This window comes from Eublepharis macularius, chromosome 5 (assembly GCF_028583425.1).
Source record: "Eublepharis macularius isolate TG4126 chromosome 5, MPM_Emac_v1.0, whole genome shotgun sequence".
In the NCBI taxonomy this organism is placed as follows: Eukaryota; Metazoa; Chordata; class Lepidosauria; order Squamata; family Eublepharidae; genus Eublepharis; species Eublepharis macularius.
This window is the reverse complement of record NC_072794.1, coordinates 128,328,824-128,351,349: the sequence shown is the minus strand read 5'-3', so window position 1 is coordinate 128,351,349 and position 22,526 is coordinate 128,328,824. Positions and strand designations below refer to the sequence as shown.

General features: G+C 43.9%; 1 protein-coding gene across 1 annotated transcript in view; it reads right to left on the bottom strand.

Moving 5' to 3' along the window:
• Positions 1-1,124: 1,124 nt before the first annotated feature.
• Positions 1,125-22,526, bottom strand: part of LOC129330406 (proline-rich protein 2-like) — an 85,448-nt gene continuing 64,046 nt past the window's right edge. Inside the window, exon 2 of the mRNA XM_054980435.1 lies at positions 1,125-1,289. Within this exon, the coding sequence (XP_054836410.1) occupies positions 1,125-1,289 (165 nt within the window). The remainder of the gene's footprint in view (positions 1,290-22,526) is intronic.

Sequence of the window (22,526 nt, the reverse complement as noted above, 5' to 3'; positions counted from 1 at the left end):
GCTGAGCTCCCAAACCCTGTCTGTGTTGAAATGATAGAGTTTCTCCAGTTCCCAGAAGCCTCTGAAGAGGCCAGAAGGAGGCTGAGGTTCTAACTGTCTTGGCCAGGCCAGTGCTTGAAATCAGCTTGTAGTTAATGTCTGCATTGAGACTGTTTATACATGCTGAAATATTAACATTTTGGGGCTCTGAGAAATTCTGTGTCTTTTTTCTCTCATTGGAAAAAGGTTATACCCACAGCATGAGGCTGTTTATGGGAAAGAAACCAATTGGCAACTAATAATCTACTGTTTAAATATTTCCTCTGTTTACAGGATCAGATTAATGCTAACAGGACAAAGCCAAATTGATTCCTGTGCCAAAATTGCTCTTAAAAGAATAAGAACCATAATCTTTGCATTACTTGTGAGGTTCCTACTGGATTGCTCCATGTCTGGGCCCTCAAAAAGTGACTCCATCCTTCTCTAATAACATGAATTGGGCTGTAGCATCTCTTACAAGGACAACCTGGACTGGCCGCTTGGTGGCAATGCAAGCTGAAAGAGAAAGAACATCGAAGAATTCTGCTGGATCGGAGCAGTGGTCCATCTGGTCCAGCAACCTGTTTCCCACAGCAGCCAACTAGCTGGCCAGATAGGAAGGCTTCTCTGATGCACAGCTCCTCCCATCATTCTGCCCTGTCTAGTTTTTCCAAGAATATCTGAGCCTCTTCATTGCAATCAGTGCAGATAAATTGCCCAGCCTTACCAATCTCAGTCCCTAAGAACTTTCAATATTTTCAGTGCAGGTGTTGCAAATAAACTAACTAGGGCATTGCAGGAGAACTTTGAGCGATTTCTTGCATAGCATATGTTACAGACTGCTGCCAGAAATAGGGTCCTGACTCCTGAGCTAGGTGGACAGTGTGGCCGTTCAGATGCATTTTAAGAGAAAATGAGGTGAGCAGCTAAGGCCATGATCCAGTGATGTTTTCACATGTTACAAAGAGGGCTATGTCCATGGTTAGCAATGGGGAGGGAATGCTCCAGCAAGGAGAATGGTGCATGTGTGTATGTGATCCTCTTGGGGTGAGCAAATGCTCATGTTTCTCATATGCTAACATGCAGGGGAAAGAATGTTGCGGCTACTAGCTGACCGTTCCTTTGTTAGTGTCATACGCCAGAATCGTTGGCTGCTGTTTCCTCAGTGGAAGCTCATTGTTAAGGGATGGTCCTTTGTTAAGTTTCTCAGCAACTGGTGCAGCTTGAAAACCAGTTTTGCTTCCAGCACCATCTGCAGGTTGCACCACATCCTGTTTTATATTTTAAGATTACAGCTGCAGACTTTGGACTTCAAGGCAGACAACAACTTATTTTTTCTCCATACTTTTTAAAAAAATCATGACTGTCCAGCCAGATGAAGAGCTCTAAAAAACTTGCATATTGTTTTGCAGCTCTAGACATGGTCTTGTGATACTTTGGCTGTTCCCTAATAAAGGGTGTTACATGACTTTTCTAAGTGTCCAGGAGAGTTTGTGGAAAGTGCCCTCTCCCAGGGGAGGAGACAGATGTGTGCAAAACAGCTGGCGTGGGGCTGGAAAAGACAGGGAGAGAAGCAGAGGCATCTGCGAGGTGGCTGAAGTCCCCTGGGATGCAGTCCTGGAGGGTCTGATGTGGGGAGGCTGATCAGCACCCCTGTAGAAGCGTCTCTTTCCCTCCTTCTGCCCTATGCCTGTGTACTTGCAAATAAAAGGACATGCCAAAGCCAGGCAAGTCTCCAGAGCTCCCTCCCCGAAAGGGAACCGAGCCAGTTCTAAGAATCCCCCCTGAAAATTCTCGCTGCTGGGAGAACGATCCTGAGTGCGAGACACGCGGGGCTATCTAAGACGAGCGCTGCCCAAAGCATCCCTGCGATGGCAGCCAGTCCGTCCCGTTTGGGAGCTGCTTCTAAGGCTGCGATCTGCGCTGGTGCTGGAGCTGAGCGGCTTGCGAGATCCGTCAGTGCAGCAACCTCTCCGAGCAGCCGGGAGAGCAGCGCTCTGGCTGCCGACTGCAGTTCTCTACCCGCCGCCGCAGCCCCTTGCTTTCTTCCCCCTCTTCTGCAGTGCAGTTTGTCATGCAGTCAGCGGGAAAGCTTCCCATTGCACCAGAGGGGGCGGGCGGGAGGGAGGGGGGCATGATTCAGCAGCGCGGAGTCCCTCCCGGGGAAATTCGCAGCGGCCTGAACTGCCGCGAATGCAAACGGTGCGCGGCACATTCGCTGGACTGACTCAGGCCTGCTGCCGCCGTGCCCTGGGAACGAATGCCGCAGGGCAGGCCTCCCACACAATGCCACAGCAATGGGCACGGGAAGAAAGCCCGTGGCCTGGCGAATACGCGCAGCCTCCAAATACTCGGCGGAGGGAGAGGGGGCTGACTAAAGACTTCTCGGTGCGCCGGAGGATCATTAGCCTCAGCTGGATAATGTGGTGTCCAAAAGTGTAGCCCACCCACGTGCACTCGCTAGGTAAAGTTGGAAGTGTAATGAGTTTCCTTGGATGCCTTCCACTGGGACCAACCACTTTCTTCCTCCGCAGGACATTGTGACGAGCAGTACCAGTATTAGCGTGCTGCGCCTTTGCTGTAGCATAACGTGCCTGTCTACTCCAAGCAGGAGGTGGGTGAGCAGTAAGAGCTTCGCAGCCTTCAGCGAGACTGGGGGTGTCTTATCGCATTTTGCCATGATGGAGACCAGGTGGCACTGCCTCCAGGTGGCATCTGCTGCAGGCTCTAGGCCGTTGGCATGCCCCCAGCAACAGCTATTGGCCCTCTTCCCTGGTTTTGGGGTTGTGTGTGTTTACATGCTTTTATTGAATTATTTTATTTTATTTTTTAAATGTTGAAATGGTTTTAGTGCTTTCTGATGTTTGACACCTTGGGGGCCATGTTTGGGTGGAAAGGTGGCATAGAAATGTTATAAATAAATAAAAATAAGTACATTTACCAGGTTGCCATGTGGTAAGCTTCTCCCACGTGCTTGGTGCCCATGCTATCACAAGGCACTTTTAGCATAGTGGCATGAAGACAAATCATGCAGTCAGGACACAGGATCAATTCCCATGTGGAGGCGCCATCAGACGGAGCCAGTCTTAGCCCGCGCCACATGGCAGGTACACTTTCCAAAGCAATTCCTCTTTCTTTCATCTTTCTGAATGGAAGAATTTTAGCCTCAAAATCCTTCTTTTCTTTGAGCCAAGCTACAAGTGACGAATTAAAGGTATAGGTGACATTGGGCGCTTTGGTCTGGTTGTAAGCTCCCATAAGCATTATGAGCAAGTGCTGCTATAGTGGTTGGACTGTTGAGGGATCCATGTTCAAATCTCTCCTCTGCCACGAAACTTTCTGGGTGGCCTTAGACTGTCATCTCTTCCCCCCCCCCAGCCCAGCCTACCTCACAGGTTGTTGTGAAGATAAAATGGGGAAGAGAAAACCATGTAGATAAAAATGTGACAGACCACCATTGCTCAGGTGCATTTAAACTCTCACGCTGCCCATTGCTGCCCGTCTGCTAGTTTCCCTGCCTGGCTGCCCCACCCACCATCCGCCTGCATCTCAGCTGTCTCCAGGTTGCCATTCTTGACTCTCAGTGGAATCTTTCCATCTCAAAAGATTAGAGAGTGTTCTTGGCTATGATTGGGGTTTCATACCACCTGCTGAAAGCTGTAGAGTTTGCTCATGAGAAGGGCTATGTCAGTTCAAATTTCCACAGCCTCACAGGTAATTAATTACTACCAAAATACTAGACAGAGCTTACAGACTTTCTTCCTTTTTCTCTAAATTCAAGTGGCAGCCCAGAACATAGTCCTCACTCCCTTTCCCCTCGTCTCTGCAAGTACTTTCAAGGATCATTAGAGGACAAGATGACTGTTCCACAGGCAAGGGGAAAGAATGTGTTTGCCACATGGGATCCTCCTGTTCTGTAACCAGATGAACTGCTATGAAGAAATGATCTTTCCTTGCATTCTAGCTAAATGAGAAATGACTCTTTGTGAAGGGTCTGTGAAATTTTCCGAACTTTGCAATAACGCTTAATAAAAAATTTAAAGCAAAGAGATTTCGAAAAGGGGGAAGATGGTGGAAAAGGCCATTTGCTGATTTCTTGGAAAATGCCTTAAAATGCTGTTTTCATTACAATGGAATGGAAAGGAAATCTCTGCTTGACAGTATGTTCCAATTGCCTCAGAAAGAATAATTTCATTAGCATAAGTGTAGTTCTTTTTTTTAAAAAAAGGATTTCCTTCAAGCTTGTTGGTAGTTTTATTGCACTCTGAAAAAGCCCACTGCAGTGGGCTAAACAAAGCTTGTGAACAGTATAAATGTCTGCATTCAATTTTACAGAGAAGCGGTGCTTTTACAATACTGGAAAATCTAATCAAGTCCTGCAACAACTAAATATCATCATGTTGGGAAGCATCAATAACGGTAACCTTGAGAAAGCATCAGCTCACTGTACAATGTTCAAAGACTCAAATGGCCAGGCTTTGCTTTCACGGTAATGGCAATTGGGTCTGTGTACCTTCAGATTATATAGAGGCCTTCTGAACAGATGTCACTTGGGAACATTGTGTGTGTGTGAATGCAGGACATTTCCATGACCCCTCTTTAAGGCAGTATGATTATGTGACTAGGCTGTGTTTGCTTCTGCAATTATCAGCAGATCCACAGGAGCCATAAGCTTTTTACAGCAAAGACAACTTCACAGAAGAAGAGGTCCATCAGCGGGTATTAGCCATGATTACTGAATCAAATGTTCATATTCAGAGGCATTTACCAGTGCTGGGGGGCGGCAACAGGGGGAAACTTTGGCTTTTGTGGCTTGCTTGTAAGCCATCCTGGTTGGTTATGGTGTGAAATGGGATTCTGGAAGAGATTAGTTTGATCCAGTACATAGCTTGCTGTCATGTTCATATGTCTCCTGCATGTATGTCTAAACTGACTAAGAGAAGGCAGAAAATGAGCATATTTCTAGCCAGATCTTCTTACAGTATATAAACAATTTCAGGAAAGCAAAAGACTTGTCCATTTCCACATTTTTTGTTTTGGAAGGAACTGTCATTCAATTGTATTTTGCTGCTGATCAGGGATCATTTCGTAGAAAAAGAGCTGGAGGGACTCATTAGCATAATTCATTAGCATAACTCATTACCATATACCACACCTCTTGACATCACCAGCCATGGTTCATTAGCATAACTGATTTGCATGTGCCACACCCCCTGACATCACCTATCCTGGCTGTTTTGGACCCAATCCTGGCCATTCAGGGCCGAAATTGGGCTCAAAATGGCAAAAAGGGGCTGAAAATGGCTGAAAAGGGACCCAAAATGGTCAGGATGGGGCCGCTGCTGAGTGGGAGAGTGATCCACCACCAGTCAGAGGCCCGATCCGGGCTGTTTTGGCCCCAATCCAGGCTGAAACGAGCCCAAAATGGCCAAGAGTCAGGTGGGCAGGGCCACCTGACATGTGACCTCTTTGGGGAACTGCTGGAACTGTGTTCCTGCGCATTCCCCCTCGAAATGAGCCCTGCTGCTGATAGAAATTTTTTAAATGATTCTTTTTAAAAAGAAAAAACAAAATGGAATGTCTGCTCCTTCCTGAATTTATTAGGACGTCAAAAATTGTATCATACAAGAGAGACCAACCCTACCACAAGGGCAAACGGGTGTTGAAAAAGTAATGTTTCTCCTGGAAGGCCTGAGCAGACTGTAATTGCATTTGCCATTTCAGTCAAGGGCTGTGAAGGTGCATAGATAAAATGTGGGTGGTACGGATGAGATGTCCTTGAACAGAATGCCTCTGTCTTACTGTAGGGAGCACACATGCCTCTGAACCACTGAGGATGCTGGAGAAGTTCCTGGGGGAAAACTGAGCAGCTGGCAGTAGTTAAGATGATGGATGGCCTGTGTAGCCAATATGCACTTCTTATCTGCTCTATCAACCAAGGCTATTGTTGGGTGCAATTAAGGTGATGTTGATGCCTGCTCAGTGCTTCTGCTGAAATTTCCCCTGCTGCACTGGATGAGTGTTCCTTCCCGATTGTTTGTATCCTTTAAACTCAAGAAGGAACTATTTATCACGAGCAAGACCTCATTTTCCAGGAGGTGGTCTCAGCATAGGGTTAGAGGCCTCAGATCTTGAAGGGAAAGGGGAACAAACTGCAGCAGAGGCAATTCTCCCTTATAAATAAGGGATCAATGCAGATTGTTTTTATGTGTGCTGATGGATGAACACAACCTTACATACAGCTATCTACTCAAGGGAGGGCTGACAACTGGGATGCAGGATTGATGGCAAGACGCTCCTGTATGTGTAGCTACATACATGAGACAGTGCTGGGAAAGCAGCCACTTACTGGATTATTTCAAGTCGGTAGTCATCTGTAGTAGATGAGCAAGATTCAGGTCTAGTGGCACCTTAAGAATTAACTAGATTTTCAAGCTATGAGCTTTCAAGAATCAACTTATTCCACTTCATATATCTGATGCAAGGAGCTTTGACTTTTATACCATGGAAATCTAGTTGGTTTTTAAGGTGGTACAGGACCCATATCTTGCTTTTTTATTGGATCATGTTTATATAGTACAGCTCAGGAGAAAAGTTTTCTAGTAGGTAGATGTTTCAACCCGTAATTTTGTAATGCCATCAGAAATACAAATATACTAAGAAGGGGGACAGCCCTGGTGTTCTGACCTGGTCATATATACATGAACTCACATGAACAGATGAAGTTGCCTTATACTGAATCACCCTTGCTATTGCCTACTCAGATTGGCAGCTACTTTCCAGACTCTGATGCAAAGGTCTTTCACATCACCGACTACTTGATCCTTAACCAGAGAGGCCAAGGAGTGAACCTAGCTATCTAAACAAAACTGAAGCGAGTGAAAGACCAAGTGGCGTATACAGGAGCAAAACCAGGGGCAATTAGCATTCCTGTCTCCATCAAGGTTCTTTCCATTCCACATGGTGCAATATGAGTGGATGTTATATGCCATGGGTGCACATTTCTATGCTACAGAAGAAGGCAAACATAAAGCTGGAGGAGAAAGAGGCAATTATTGGACTTCTGTTTTACCCCACTCTGTGAACTTTGTGACTATATTGATCTCCAATAAAGATTTCATCATCTTGGAATTGATCTCCAATAAAGTTTTCATCATCTTGGAATTGCTCTAATATATGTTGTGAACATGATGGTTTTTCAGAACCCCAACACAAACCACAAGGCCACTGTCAGTTTCCCATGTAAGGCTGGCACTTACACATTTTGGAAGTTGAAAGTTTTCATGTGCTGATGATTATGGATTGAAAGAGTTGTATACAGAATATCTTCTGTGCACAAGGCCAAACCCCATCTCTCTAAACTCCCAATGAACTAACGGAATATTGCGTTGCCAGTTGCATACAAATGATCAGCTATATCATTATTTACAACAGCCTTCTGGCTTTCTCATCATGGGGTCTTTTTTGATTGAGAAACATTGTCACATCACAGCCAACTAATGCCTTCTGGTGCCTCTCATGTGATGCTGACATCAAGTTGAGCCATTTCTGAGCAAAGAAATTGTGAGTTGACCTTGTCCCTTCTTTTGGCAATTAATGGTGTTTTCTCCTGGGTGCATTTCAGCATTCCTGGCAATTTAGGCTTCCTGATTGTCCACAATTATGGCAGAATTTTGACTAGGATGACCTTGGAGGTGCCAACTAGCCTAAACCTACTGTTCTATGATGCCAAGGAGCCTGATTTATTTATTGATTTAGAAGCATTGTATGCTGCCTCTCTGGACCTGTTTGAGGAAGCTCACACAACCATCAAACAAACCCAAGCAAACAGATAGGTCACACTAAAATAAATATATCAATGAAACAATCCAAGTCAATTAAAAACCTGCCAATAAAAACAGCCAATCAAAGCAGCTCAGGGTATAAAAGCACATGAAATGGAACAGTCTAAAATGATATTGATAAAACAGTCCTCAGGCTAAGAAGAGACCATATAACAGCTCCAAAGGATGGCATCCCTTAGTCACAAGCCTAGGAGAGAAATGTTTTGGTCTGGCAGGTCAAGGAAAGTAAATCAGATGCCAGGAAAGCCTCATGAGGGAGGCCATGCCAAAGACAAGGGGCTATTACCAAAAAGGCCATGTTTCTGGTCACCACCCATCTTTCCTCTGAGGGGAGAGGCTCAAAGAGCAGGCTTGGAGAATAGTATCTTAGCTAGAAGACTGGATAATGTGGGAGGAGGTGTTCCTTCAAGTACCCTGCCTCAAAGTCGTTTGGGGCCAAATATACCTGGAAACAGAAGAACAGCCATTGTAGAATTTTAGGCCTCGTAAACCTGAGCAAGGCTATCACGATAGGACATTTTGGAAGTCATTAATTCATAGGGTCGCCATAAGGTGGAAGCAATCTGACAGCACATAACCCACACACAAACTGTGCTTACCTTGATTTCATTTGAGACATTTTTATCCTGCCCAATTGGCCCACAAATCAACAAGAATGGAATATAAACACTGTAGATTTGCTCCAAACACCATGGGTAGGATATTTTTTTTTTGAAAAATGGGTTGTTTTTGCTCCTCTAGCAGATTGTTTTTGGTAGTCACTTGACTATATGCTCTGAGATTCTTTGAGTCATCTGAGCAAACCTGATAGCCACACCATAAGTTATTTCATGCATTACATGCTTAGATGTGTACCTAAGTTTTTTAAAGGGTGTCCATAAAAATGGAAAGTATGAATGTGCTTGAAACAGGTGTTTGAATGTGCGTATCACTCATCAGAAGGTCAAGATTGGCTGCTGCTTCCCAATTAGTGCTCACACAAGACCTGTGATTCTGGGAGATGTGTGAATGAACCTCCTATTTGTTTTTAAGCTGCAAATAGCCCTGATTTGTATGTATGGCTGAGATCACAAAAGTGATGGAGTTCACAAAAGACAACCCAAACTGGGGCCTTCACTGCTGCTATTTGCACTTTCAAATGCAGCAGGAGGTCCATCCCTGGATCAATTTCTGGGTCTCCCATCATCGTCTCAAGTAGCAAACTGGCAGATTTGCTGTGAGTACGTACAATGTCCCTGAGAACATAGCTGACAGGATTTTAATTCTGGAGCTTTGTGATGAGTCACAAAGTGAATGTCCTGCTCATGCCCACTCCAGCTCTATGCACATTGATTTCAATTCAGGTAATAAAGGAAGCCACTCTGACCTGGATAGCCCAGGCAAGCCTGATCTCATCAGATCTCCTACATCAACCAAAAGAGAAAGCAACACATTTGGAACAGGACAGGGCTCAAAAGGTGTACTTCAAAAAGGAAGCCTTTGATGTTACAGCTTAGCCCTGCTTGCTTTTTCCAGCAGATTCCTTCCCTGCAGCAGACACACACAAAAGAGTCTGTTTGTTGATGTTTACTCTATAAATTGCCTGTATTATATTATCAACCGTGGGAGGGGCCCTTCATCTGTGGTGCTACCGCTCCTTCCTCGTTGGGAAATAATGCCTGATTAGAGATTTGCAGGCATCTGCTTCATTGAACAAGTGCCACAGAAACATTAATAACTTATTACAGAGTGCTGCTTTCTCTCAAGCCTGCACATAGTGCTTAGTCAAGCAGGGGGTAAATGGGAATTTTTTTAAAAAATTACCATTTTCCCCCTTATTGTGTAGAATCCTGTGAAGCCAAATAAATCTACTGGGATGGGAATTAGTAACTGCCCAAGACTGAATCATACGGGGATGGTAGAAATGAGGAAGATGGATAAGATCCAGCTTTTGCTATAGAGAAATACTTTTTTATATTAGGGGAGAAAAGGTTTTGTAGTCTATGGTACATAGCAAACCAAAAAGTTGGCCCGCTTACCAAATCGTTTTTGAGCATTCATTTCAGAATTCCCCTTTCCCGAGAATCCAAGGACCACCATTCCATATTCAGATGGTGCCAACATGTACATACGTACACTTGCAAAGCGCACATCCCAAATCTTAATATTTTCATTACACAGGATACACTAGCAACACTGCTTAGACTCTGGAGTAAGTGCTTCTTGCTGGCTCATCCCCTTCCTCTCAACATTTTAATGTGATTATTTGCTCTTTGCAATGCATGACACAAGTATGCTTAGTTAACAGTTAAGACCCAAACTAGTTAGGCAAAGATAGTGTTTCTCCAGCTGAATAGTTATAGTTGGTAGCTGCACTCAAGAACTTGATCGAAAATCTTTACAAACTGGCAATTCATATACAGAATAAGGAAAGAGGTGTTGTACTTTTCCAGTCTGTACGAATGGAGAGTGTGGGAGTGATAGAGAGCTGGAGAATGGCAGCTAGATGCTGATTAAAGGTTTGATTTTCCTGCTAAAAGGGTCATAGTAAATTGTCCTGCGCCAGAAGAGTGAATTCCAACCATTAGATGGCAGCAATGTGCACTCACCAGACTCTGAGCTTTCTAAGGAAGGCATTTGTAGCTGTATTGGTTCCATAGTATGTGACGAAATCAAAAAGAGTCCAGTAGCACCTTTAAGACTAACCAATTTTATTGTAGCATAAGCTTTCGAGAATCAAGTTCTCTTCATCAGATGCAAGATACAGAGACTGGTCAAATACAGAGAGGAGGGAAAGAAGGGGAGGAGAGAGAAGAGGCGATTAGGGGGGGAAACCAAAACATTCCTTTGCTAGTATATGTAAACATCTCCTTTTGGTGTGTGGATCAGTTGGCTTCAAAGGATTTTGCCCTGTTAGTTTGTAGCAGCCAAACAGCTAGACCATCCAATTCCAATGCAGTATGACCCTTCGATAACCACAGCTCTCCTTGCCAGATGGATCTGACAAAGAGATCTGTGGTCCCCAAAAGCCCACGCCAGGTGACACTGAGCTCCCCCAGACCACGCCTCTGTAAAGGGAATCTGTTACCTGTGATAATGTGATAACCATTCGTAGTCCCTATTCAGTCCCAGCTTGACAGAGTCAAATTTGCATATGAATTCCAGTTCAGCAGCCTCCCATTGGATTTTGGTTTTGAAAGGTTTCTGTTGAACTACAGCGACCTTTAAGTCTTTGATGGAATGTCCTGGTAGATTGAAGTGTTCTCCCACTGGTTTCTGGACGTTTCCATTTCTAATGTCAGATTTGTGTCCATTTATTCTTTTGTGTAGAGGTTGGCTGGTTTGTCCAATGTACAGAGCAGAAGGACATTGTTGGCACATGAGGGCATATATCAGATTGGAGGATGAGCAGCTGTAAGAGCCAGAGACAGTGTAGTTGATGCCATTGGGTCCTGTAATTGTATTCCCTGGGTAGATATAGGGGCAGAGCTGGCATCTGGGTCTGTTGCAGGGCCTGGTACCTGTGCTGGTTACTCTGCTGGCCGATTCATTGTTGTGAGTGAGAAGTCGTTTAAGGTTGGGGGGCTGTCTGTAGGCAAGGAAAGGTCTTCCACCCAGGGCTTCTGAGAGAGAGGTATCATTTTCCAGGATGGGTTGTAGCTCACTGATGATATGTTGGATGGGTTTGAGCTGGGAGCTATAGGTGACAACCAGTGGTGTTCTGTTGTTAGTTCCTTTAGGTATGTCCTGGAGCAGACTGTTTCTGGGTACTAGTCTGGCCCTGTTGATTTGTTTCTTCACTTCATTTGGTGGGTACTGTAGTCTCAAAAATGCTTGTTGTAAATCTCTTAAGTGTGAGTCTCGGTCGAGAGCATCGGAGCAGATACGGTTGTAACGTAAGGCTTGGCTGTAGACAATAGACCGAGTGGTATGTTTAGGGTGGAAGCTGGAGGCATGTAGATATGAGTATCGGTCTGTTGGTTTCCAGTATAAGGTGGTATTTATTCGTCCATTATGTAGTTGTACAGTGGTGTCCAGGAAGTGCACCTGTTGTGTAGAGTGGTCCAGGCTTAGGTTGATAGTAGGGTGAAAGTTATTGAAGTCCTGATGAAATCTTGATTCTTGAAAGCTTATGCTACAATAAAATTGGTTAGTCTTAAAGGTGCTACTGGACTCTTTTTGATTTTGCTACCACAGACTAACACGGCTAACTCCTCTGCATAGTATGTGACGGTAAGCTTAATAGAAGACAATTGATTGAATCTGTGAATACCTATAGAGGCTAATTGTTTTATTGCCTCTTGTTCCAAAGAGCTAGGAGTAACAGGAAACCAGCACCACTGGAAGCAGCATGATCAGGAGGACTCGCCATCAGGTCCTGAGGAATTTTCCTTTCTTTTTTTAAAACATTTTAATTTTTTCTTTTGTTACATTCAGTCTGATGAAGAGTTTTGGTGCACTCAAAAGCTTTCACACTGTTATGTATTATTTGGTTGGTCCTAATAAAAAGTATTATGCAGACTGTATTCTGTTTGACTGAAGAGTGAAATTACATCAGGTTAGTGAGACCAAAACTGGCTCCCCCTCCTTCCTTGTACCAGTGGCAGGGCCATTAGTTATTCATCTTTTTTAAAGATTTGTATCTCACCATTCCTCACTTAAGGCTGCTGATGTAGGAAAAGATACAATCTAATAAAAAATCAACAATTGGGAGCCAAGTGGTAAATAAAACATCAATGCATGTTAGGAAAAAACAACACACAGTTCAGAAACAACAGCTATAAATGTTGTGTCTCTGCCTGCACAGATTCAAAGCATCCTTGTGCATGTGACTGGTCTAGAATGCATGAACACAATACATGGGCCATAAGGCAGCATCTTAGTAGCACTCTATTATTATGCACTCTCTGCATTCCTTGCCACTAAGAGCAGCAGGTGGAAGTGATCCACCATTTACTATTTGTAAACTGTTGCCTAAGTTTTTATGCTTTGGCTAACTTTGAGAGAAATTCTACTTTTTATTGCAGGAATCTGCTAGATGTGGTCAATTTCTGGTGGGCCTATTTTGTACCTGTTGGTTGCAGGGATTACTGTAAAGAAACTGAAAAGATGCTTTTCTAAGTGGACCTACGTTTAATCCAGCAAAGCAGGATCTTAATCAGGAATGCATTATCAAGATCACTTAACTCACATTAGTCTTTGAATCTAAGGAGATCCTAAGCATATACTTTAACATGCAACAATGGAACGTGAAAGCAAATTAGATAGTAACCCCCTCTCCACAATTGGTCCACTGTGTTTCATGCACCGTAGCATCAGAAGGGCATAGTAATGCCCTTGCACAAACAAATTTACAGTGTGCACCATCAATCAAAGACAACCCTAGCTACGTACCACCTTCCTTCTCTGCTAGGAGCAGAGCTGGCCTCATCCAAGAGGCAGATTGGGCAGAGATAGATGAATTTTCTAAATCAAACTGGAAATCAAAGAGTATGTGTTACTGCAGTATTTCTCTCTCTATGCTTGTTCCCACAAGGCATCAGAAGTTTTCAGGTGAGACACTCATACACCTGCCCACTTCTTTGAGTGTCTGGAAGGCTAGGACCAAGCGAGGACAGCCTATCTAGGACATCCTAATCAAGGTCATATTATTCATACCTCCTGTGCCCTCCTCTAAGGAGCTCACAGAAATGTGTCTGAATTTTTTAAAACCCATAGATCCAACTATGGGTTGGATCTAGTGCAAAATTTCCACTTGTGCTAAAGCTCTTCTGTGAAACACAAGAAAAAGAGCATGGTAGCTGCTTGCCCTAAGTAAGACTTGTTATGTTTCCTCTTGTGTTTCTGCTTGTGAAAAATGTTGTGCAACTAATTTCTGAGCAAGAGAAGCACTAGGTGTTGCACAAGAGCTTCTGTAAGCAGACGTGCACTACGTCCATTTCAGGTTTTGATGGCTCACTGCTGAATCCAAGCCTTTATCTATGTCTTGAACTCATAGCTGTGTAGACTTGCCTGTGGAATGTGCAAATTCCTTCTATGGTGACATTTTATGGCTGAGAGAAGAACAGAACTATGAAAGCTACCTGCATACATTGTTAAGAGCACCTTTATGTGCTACACATTGGCACATGATGACATCCCAGTTGCAAGGGCTGAAAAGATGCCTTTTGTACTGAAGAATTGGCTGGAATGGCCATACGGAAGTTGGAACAGCCAAAAATTTGTGCCCAGTAATGGAAATGGTAGCTTCTTATTCTAAGTAAGTTTCCATATGAGAAATAATCAGGAGCTACATTTCAAAGTGACATGTGCTGCTAAGAGCAGAAAAGCTGCACTTTATCAAACAGCACTCAGTTACACCTTTGCTCTTGTTTCCAGTTCCAATAGACATCTCATTCTTGGAAATTGCACCTTATGGAGCAGCAGACAGAGTCTAAAGGCTGTGCCCAAGTGCATCTCACTCTTTTGGTAAAAGTCCTGGTGGTCCACATGCCAAAACAAGGGACAGAGTGGGAAGAACACTCAGTAGTAAGCTGAGCCACGTGGCCCCCAGCAGCATTGGGGCAAGGATTGCCGGCCATGGACCTGGCTGGAGCTAGTACAGGAGGTGGCAATAGATGACCCCACACCCACCACCGGCCAAATCTTAGCCAAGCAGTCCATGTGGCACTGCCATCCCCACTGGGGCTCCTGCCAGTGGCCTCCCAGGACAGTGGCCCAGCAGAACTTTCCCAGTAAGTTGAAGAACCAGTCTGGACTCTGGAGTGATTCTAAGGCAGTAGTTCCCATGCTACTGTAACTTTTCTCCTTGGGACAGCCTTTGAAAAGGGTGGTGAAAAATGCACCTGCTGGAATTTAAACTGGAGATCATTATGTGTGGGCTGGAAGGGATCATAGTGCTGTGGAGGGGGTGGTCTTATTTCAGTCCACAAAATGACACGGGGCTCCTATATGGAAGGGGCTTTGGGTTATGTGTGTTTAATCCTTTTTAAAAGATTTGTGGAGCATTCCTAGACTGAAGAGTTACAACTCTAAAGGTTCATTTATGCATGCATGCATGAAACTTTTATAAGGTCCAAAATTTTATCTTTCCTTCAAAGGTTATATCACAAATAGGTATGACAACTGTGCAACTACATTCCACTTAGCACGTAGAACCCCAATGAACAAGTAAGCACGGGAAGAGAGACGAGGAGGCGGGGGGGGGGGAGAGTGTGTATAAATGGCATTTCCCCAGATACAAAATATAGCTCACTCATCCTTCAATAAATGAGTTAACAACTTTACATTTACTTTCCCAAAAATTAATGTGAAGCAAGTTATTGTGCCAGTGCAGCAAAACTGAAAAAGCATTGACGGGGGAGGCTGCTGCCAACATCTCTTTTTTGGAGACAGCCTTTTAAAATGTTGAAACTAAAAGGTCTGTTTGCCATCTCTTTTCAAATGGGGTTCTGATTCAGTTTAACGTGACAACTCCTGAGTCTTTGGGTCATGAATAGGGGGCTTGTCTTCGACTGCAGTGTAGAACAGTTTCCATGATTGCTGACTACCATTCTTACAAATTCATGTAGTTTTTTTCCCTGAAAGATGGAGAGCAAACAGCACAGTGAAGAGCAAGTTCTAGACGTGCCCTCTTTTAAACACACTGTTGAAGAGATTTAAAATTGACTCTTTTAAATAGTCACTTTGGTCTAAAAGTAACTTGAATGCTCACTGCAAACAGGTCCTGAATAAAGGGATATCATCTAATACTGTGTTACTGTAGTATAGCTTTTATTAATATTATTAATTAATATTACAGGTCTGAACATATCAAATTACGTTCATATCTTTGTGAAAATTTCAGACACCGTATTGGCACTCCTTTTCTACTTTGGGCTTTGTCCTTAATGGCAGACGTTTCAGAGAATGTGCTGCTGTGCGCCTGTGTTTGGAAACAGCTTTGTAATTTCACAGGCCCCTGGAGACACGCCATGCAAGAAGCCCTTCGTGGTGTCCTCTGCTGTGTGACATCCCACCTTGGCTTCTGTAACCATTAGGATTGTCATCTACTCCAGCAACATGAAGACTTGTGAGTCAGAAGATGCCGGTGCTGGGAGACCCATTACAGCTGAAGCCTGTAACAAACTGCTGAAGCGGGTTATGGAAATACGGGAATCCTACCCAATCTCCCCACGCCTCCACCTGCAGGATTCCCTTAAACTCTCAGGGTTTTCAGCAGGCTGGCTTCTCCTTCCCTCTTCTTCGATCATAACTGACAATCAGCTGCTCTCCACATTCTGTCAGTTCTAGAGTTGTTTTTTAAGTCTCCCCCCTGAGTTGGTTAATTTATAAACTCAGGATTTTCTATATACCCAGGGAATCTACAAGTGTATAAAGACCCCTATTTTGTCAGGTTTGTGGTTTTGGGTATTCCTGCCTTCATCCTTCCGTATTTCTGAGATACTGGCGGCGTCAGTATTACAATATGTGCCAAGCGCTTCCTGCACTCTGCTTCTGGCAACTCGCTATTGCCCTAGGTCACTCTTACATTGCACGGATTTGTTAAATGATAGACTAGCAATGAAAAATAGATTGTACATTTTCCTAATATTCTTCCATACTGGCACCCCTATATGTCTCTTCATACCCTTTTTTACCACTCGTTTGGAGTGAATGCAGATGATGATTTACCACTTGCTATATCCATAACCTGCATTGTTGTGTCAAGGTTTAAGGAGAATCTCAAGAGCACTTCACTATTTCCCTGGATTTCTGATTCCCCCCCCTCCACCCCCAAGCAGGGCAACAGAGATGGCCAAGCTAATGAGCATCTGGAAAGGAAATGTCTGTATTAAATATTATCCCACTGTACTAGAACCAGTGTGTGGAGGTTGGAAGGGGTTTATGTATTTTACCCTTTTAAATTATTTAACCTTACATTCTAGAACCCCCCTTTACCTTTAAAAGTAACTCATACTTTTAAAAATACTGTAGTGGTATGGCTTTTTTTAGACCTAGGATAGATTGACATAGAGACCAAGCAATAACACAAATCCAAATATAAAAGGAGCACAAGACTGGCATACTTTGTTTTTCTCTCAGTACTGCTGGCTTAACTGATGCACTTTGTCCTCTAAGGATTTTTGAGGAGGGGTAAAGGGGAGGATTTTGGTCTACTCTCAATGTGTCTGAGTCTGTTTGGACAGGTTGGTGTATAGTGCTACCAGTTTTTTCGCCACAGCTACTTCTAGCTACAGAAATTGGGGGAGGGGAGGTTCTAAGAAGTGGAAACCAGTACAAACACTGGCCAGGAAGCTTCTGCGGAAAACTTTCCCCTCTCGCCTCCTGTTGTCACAGTTCAATACATTCCTTTAAGAACAGACCTCCACCTCCCCCAAGTGCATGCATACACTCTTCTCCCTGCCGGGCAGCTAACCTTGCTGGTTCCAAGTACTCCACACCTGCTAACCTTTGATTTCATCTTCCCCCTGAACTAGCTCCCCATACTATGATTGTCCTGCCAGGTGCTACACAAGCCATTCCTGAACCAGGGGGTAGAGTAGTCTCTACCATAGTCCCACCACTGGGGGCATCAGTTGGACACCAATGCCCAGGGACCCCTGGTGGTGTGAAATGCCATCAGGTTGTAACTGATTTATGGTGACTCCTGCTGGGTTTTTTCAAGAGTAACAGAGGTAGTTTGCCATCACCTGCCTCTTCATAGTGAACCTGGTCTTCTTTAGGCGTCTCCCATTCAACTACTAACCAAGGCAGACCCTGCTTAGATGATGAGATCACGCTTACCTGTGCTGTCCAAGTCAGGGCAAGGGACCTCTAGGGAGGATGTATTTGTGCCTGGAGCTCACAGCCAGCGTGACTTGGCTACTATTATGCATGTGCATTAGGCTATTGTAATGTGTTCTCCATGAGACTGCCTTCTAAAAGGGCCTGGAAACTACAATTGATGATAAATGTAGCTGCCAGAAATTTAACTGGGGCTCATTTTACAAAGTCCTAAATGTTATGAATTGAAGCACCATCTCCTCCTGTCAGAACCTCTTCAGACTTTTAGATAAAGATCTGAGTCTCTCTTTGAAGTTCTTTTGTCTTCAGAGCTACGGCGGGGGAACAATCTAGCAAACTTTTTCTGCTTTGGTGATTCTGGAACCCTGCTTGGTTCCATCTTTTTCCTTATACACAAAATGTGTTTGATTTGTAGGGCATTTGGTCCAGGCTAATTTTTGACTGCTGAATTCTGTTGATTGGCTGGTTCTTGACACTTGCAGGCCCTTTTTATTGATTGTCATTTTTAATTAATTTTGATACACATTTGTAAACCAACATGAAATCAATTAAATTGATGAAAAGCTGATGTGGACCCCTTCTATGTAAGAGGGCTAGGGCAACCTCCTCTCCCCCACAGGTCTGTATCTGAAGAGTTAAAATCTGTGATGGAAGCAGTCATCGTGTTCTTTTGGAAGTCCCACCACTCATGCAACCAGCTGGATGTCTTGATGCAACTATTTCCTTGTAAACCTTTTGCAGCCCATTTGTTACTCTAGATGTTGCTGAGCTTGGCAGGTCTAGAAAAGGCCCCAAACAATAGACTAGAACCATCAGCAATCAAGATCAGGATTCATTGGCCACATAATTTTAAAAGCTTCTCTCCTTTTTCAACCCAGCATCATTGCCAGAAAATTAGTACATTCTGGTGTATAAGAGAATCAATCCAAGACCTGCACTTTAAGAGGCATTAGCAGAAGAACCCCTTTGTTTGTATTACTTTTGTACCTCACCCCTTTCTCCAGGGACATCAGGAATAGGCAAAGAGACACTGACTTTCCCAAGGTCATCTCGTGAGGTTTTTTGACTAGAGAAGGACCAAAGCCTAGATAGCTCACATTCCACCTCAGCATTCTGATCACCACACTGACTGTCCGCTGTGACTTTTCAAAGAGTTGAATGCCTCTAAATTGCCTTAAACATGATCACAGAAGGTTTTTTTTTTAAAAAAAAAACCTTACCTGTGCAGCATCTCATACAGCTGGAATTTCATTTTAAAAGGCCCTTGCGTGCATTGTTAACACACGATGTGCCTGCTAATCACAAATCCAAGGCATGTTAATAATGCAAGCAAAGTGACCCAGTTTAAATGAGGACTTGGCCATGCAGAACAGCACATGTGTGTTTTTCTTACAAGCCCACCACTTGCTTTAAATCAAGCCTTCAATCAAGCCAGTTCTGAGAATCCTGTTTAATACTAATACAACAACTCTGTATGGTACATCAGTATTTTTATCCCCATTTTGCAGATTGGGGGGGGGGGGGAGACTGAGGTTCAGAGAGGCATCCATATAAGTAAGTGTAGGAGAGAGGCAAGATTTGAACCGGGAACTTCCTGATCTGTGGCCCAATCATACCCACTCTGAAATATAAGCCTGTTTGAGGCAGCTCTTTTGCTGGGGCAAATTGAATGTTTTCTTATTTGCTAAATATCCTGAAGAGGCCTGCAAGGACTCAAACAGTGCAATCCTAAGGAGAGTTACGCTAGTCTAAGCCCACTGAAATCAATAGGCTTAGACTGTAGTAACTCTTCTTAGGATTGCACTGTAAGTGTCTCTCTGACATGTAGGTAGCTTTGCTTGATTGGTCAAGCAAGTCCTATGATAACATAGGACTAGCGCCTCACTGGTTGCTAGAATGAGCAAACCTACCAAAGAAGAAATGTGCAATTTGTTGAGTTTTGGGCTTTCATTCCTGAAGAACTGTTCATTCAACAATCCCATCAAAGTGAACTAGAGAAAGTCAAATAGAAAATCTATTAGGGGAAAACCAAGTGCTATAACTCCTCCTTGGATGGGATGACATTAGAATGCAGAGAGGGAACTGAATTAGTAGATGCTACTGAATGTCAAAAACATCCTGCTGCATACATTCTAAAAGGGGCAGGGTTCTAGCTTAGCTTTCTTCCTCATTTACTAGTTACATAGCTGCAGGGAGTATTTACATGACAAGGCTGTATCATGAGAATTCGGAGAGGTCATCTCAGCCAAGAATGATACAAGGCTATGAGTCTGTTTCTATGGAAAAGAGAATATCACTTCTGCTTGAGATGGAGCAGGAGGAGACTTGCAGCCGTGGATTCACCCTCTCCCACCTGGGAGACAGCTGGGTCATCCCAGGGCTTGAGAATCTCTGCATAGAATTCTGATTCTCATCTTTTTATCCTGGATAATGGCAAAGAAAAGCTCTGCATTGACAGTGCCCTCACTGGAAGGGTGCAGGGTGCTTTGGCACAGGGGCCTGCTGCTCTTCTGAGGAGAATTGGTTGGAGGAGGAGAATCCTATATGGATGGCAGAAAGGGGCCAGGATGGAGGAGAGCAAGAGGGCCCACCGATTTCTTGGTTTGTAAGGCCCCCCAAACCAAGAATTGGTCCTGCCGCCATTACACATCCCCAGCATGGACATATTCTACGCTTCCGTCTGATGGTTCATCCGATATATGTGTGGAATCCATCAGAATAAATTTGATGCTAGGGTCAGAGCCTGGATGTCTCCTAAACTGCACATTCGGCAGCTGTACATTGCTGCCCCTTAGAAGTCAACCTACAAGTTTAAGGGTGTGCGCGTAACTGATATCCCTGCCCTGAATATTTAATAACAAATGCGAGTTCATCCATTAGTGATTATTAAATATTCAGTTTAGGCAGGATGGAGATTAATGGTCAAAAATACTACACCGGCAGCCTGTAATGTGCAGGTTAACAATCAGAGATAACAACATTTTATTATTTATTAGACAGGTGTCACTGGAGGTGTATGCAAGCACATGCAGGATTTTTATGAGTCATCCTGCTGCAGTTAAAGAAAGGTGCCTTGAAGATATACGTGTTCCTTGAAGCTTTATGTATTTCCACACCAACAGAATTTAGTCTACACAGGCAGCTCCCAGTTCAGGGGGAGGGAATGTATGTGCAGCTGAGCACACTGGGTACAAAGACCCAGTTCCACGAATCACAAAGGCTGCACACTCTGGGCAGTGCATAATTTCCAATCTAGCAAGATAGCATGGAACAGTGCAGGTCATCACATCATTAAACTCAAGTCCAATTTTCTGTGAATTAATTGCTGGTTTTAGCTCTACTATTTTCTTCTAGTAGGGAATATTCCATATTTTCTATTCCAATGTGATTTTTCCTTCTAACCAATTATTTACCATCTTCAAACATGTGAAGCTGTCTTATACTAGAGTTCATTTAGGTGTGGGAAGAGGGAGCAGGCTTATGCCCTCCCAGTTTCATTATGTTCAAATCATCCTGTGTGTAGAGCCAACACATGTACACCCAAATGCAAGCAGACTCCTGCAATGCAACCTTTAACCTGGAAAGTGGAGGGCATGGATCATGCATATGGGAACTTCCTTGTGTTAAGATGTGAATAGGCTCTGCCAAACAAGAATTTTGAATGAGACAGTGGCAGGGCATCAGGGAGAACAGCTGCCAGGGAGTTGTTCCACTTGGCAGCAGAGGGTAGGACCCGAAACAATGGGCTTAAATTACATGCACAAAGGTACCGGCTTGTTATTAGGAAGAACTTTTTCATGGTCAGAGTAGTTCAAAAGTGGAATCAGCTGCCTAGGGAGGTGGTGAGCTCCCCTTCACTGGCAGTTTTCAAGAAGAGGCTGGATGAATACTTGTCAGAGATGCTTTAGGCTGATCCTGCACTGGGCAGGGGGTTGGACTAGATGGTCTGTATGGCCCCTTCCAACTCCATGATTCTGATTCTATGAGAACAAACTCCCCTTCCATGCATACCTTTCTATCATAAGGAATGCCTGAGCAAAGCTACAATTTGGACCAGTGTCTACTACTTTACAGGCATCTATTTATATCCTCCCACTTAACACCCACCCCCGATACTGGTATGTTTCTGGGTAGGGTTGTAGGATATTTTGTATTATGGTAACTCAAACTCAGATTGGTTCTACAATCTTAACGCAGAGCCAAGTGAGATGATGGCATTGCAATCAGAGATTCATATTCCACAGAATACTTAGGTGAGCTTCCTAACTGGAAATTAGTGCTGGCTTCTGAGTTATTAAAGCAATTTCTTATTCAAGATCTGGGTTTTTAAACACAAAGCTAAGCTGTATTTACGTGGGGATCAGAGTTTTAATGCAAGATGTTGCCTGATGACTTGAAAGGGTGGCCAGCTCTGTGTCCTCATACAGGCAGAAAGTGACTAGAGTAACTCCCAACCCCAATTTCCAGTACTGAATTGAAAGCCACAAGTAACCAGGATCCTCTGGGGATGACTAAGGGAGCGCTTTTATCACATAAGTTCTAAGATGAAGAGTCACCAACAGATCAACATAATTTTCCTCACTGCGGTAGCTTTAAAGGACGATGGTTAGCTCCTTGCACCACAGACGAACAGACAATTTCCTTTCAGCCCTCCCTAAAACAAACTCCGGAAAGGAGATTGACATGGTTTCCAAATCACTCTGGCCCGAGGAGTTCAGTAAAGTGGTACTTCAAGACAGGAAAGAGAGAAATTCGAGAGGTAATTTTGCCCGAGGAAGTGGCAGAGGGCGTGGCTTCTTCTGGCCAAAGAAAAGGCTGCTACAGAGCCAAGCTGAAAGAAGCCTCATTTCACTGGCCTGCACAGATCACGTGTGCAAGTCTGCACATTCAGAGCAGAAC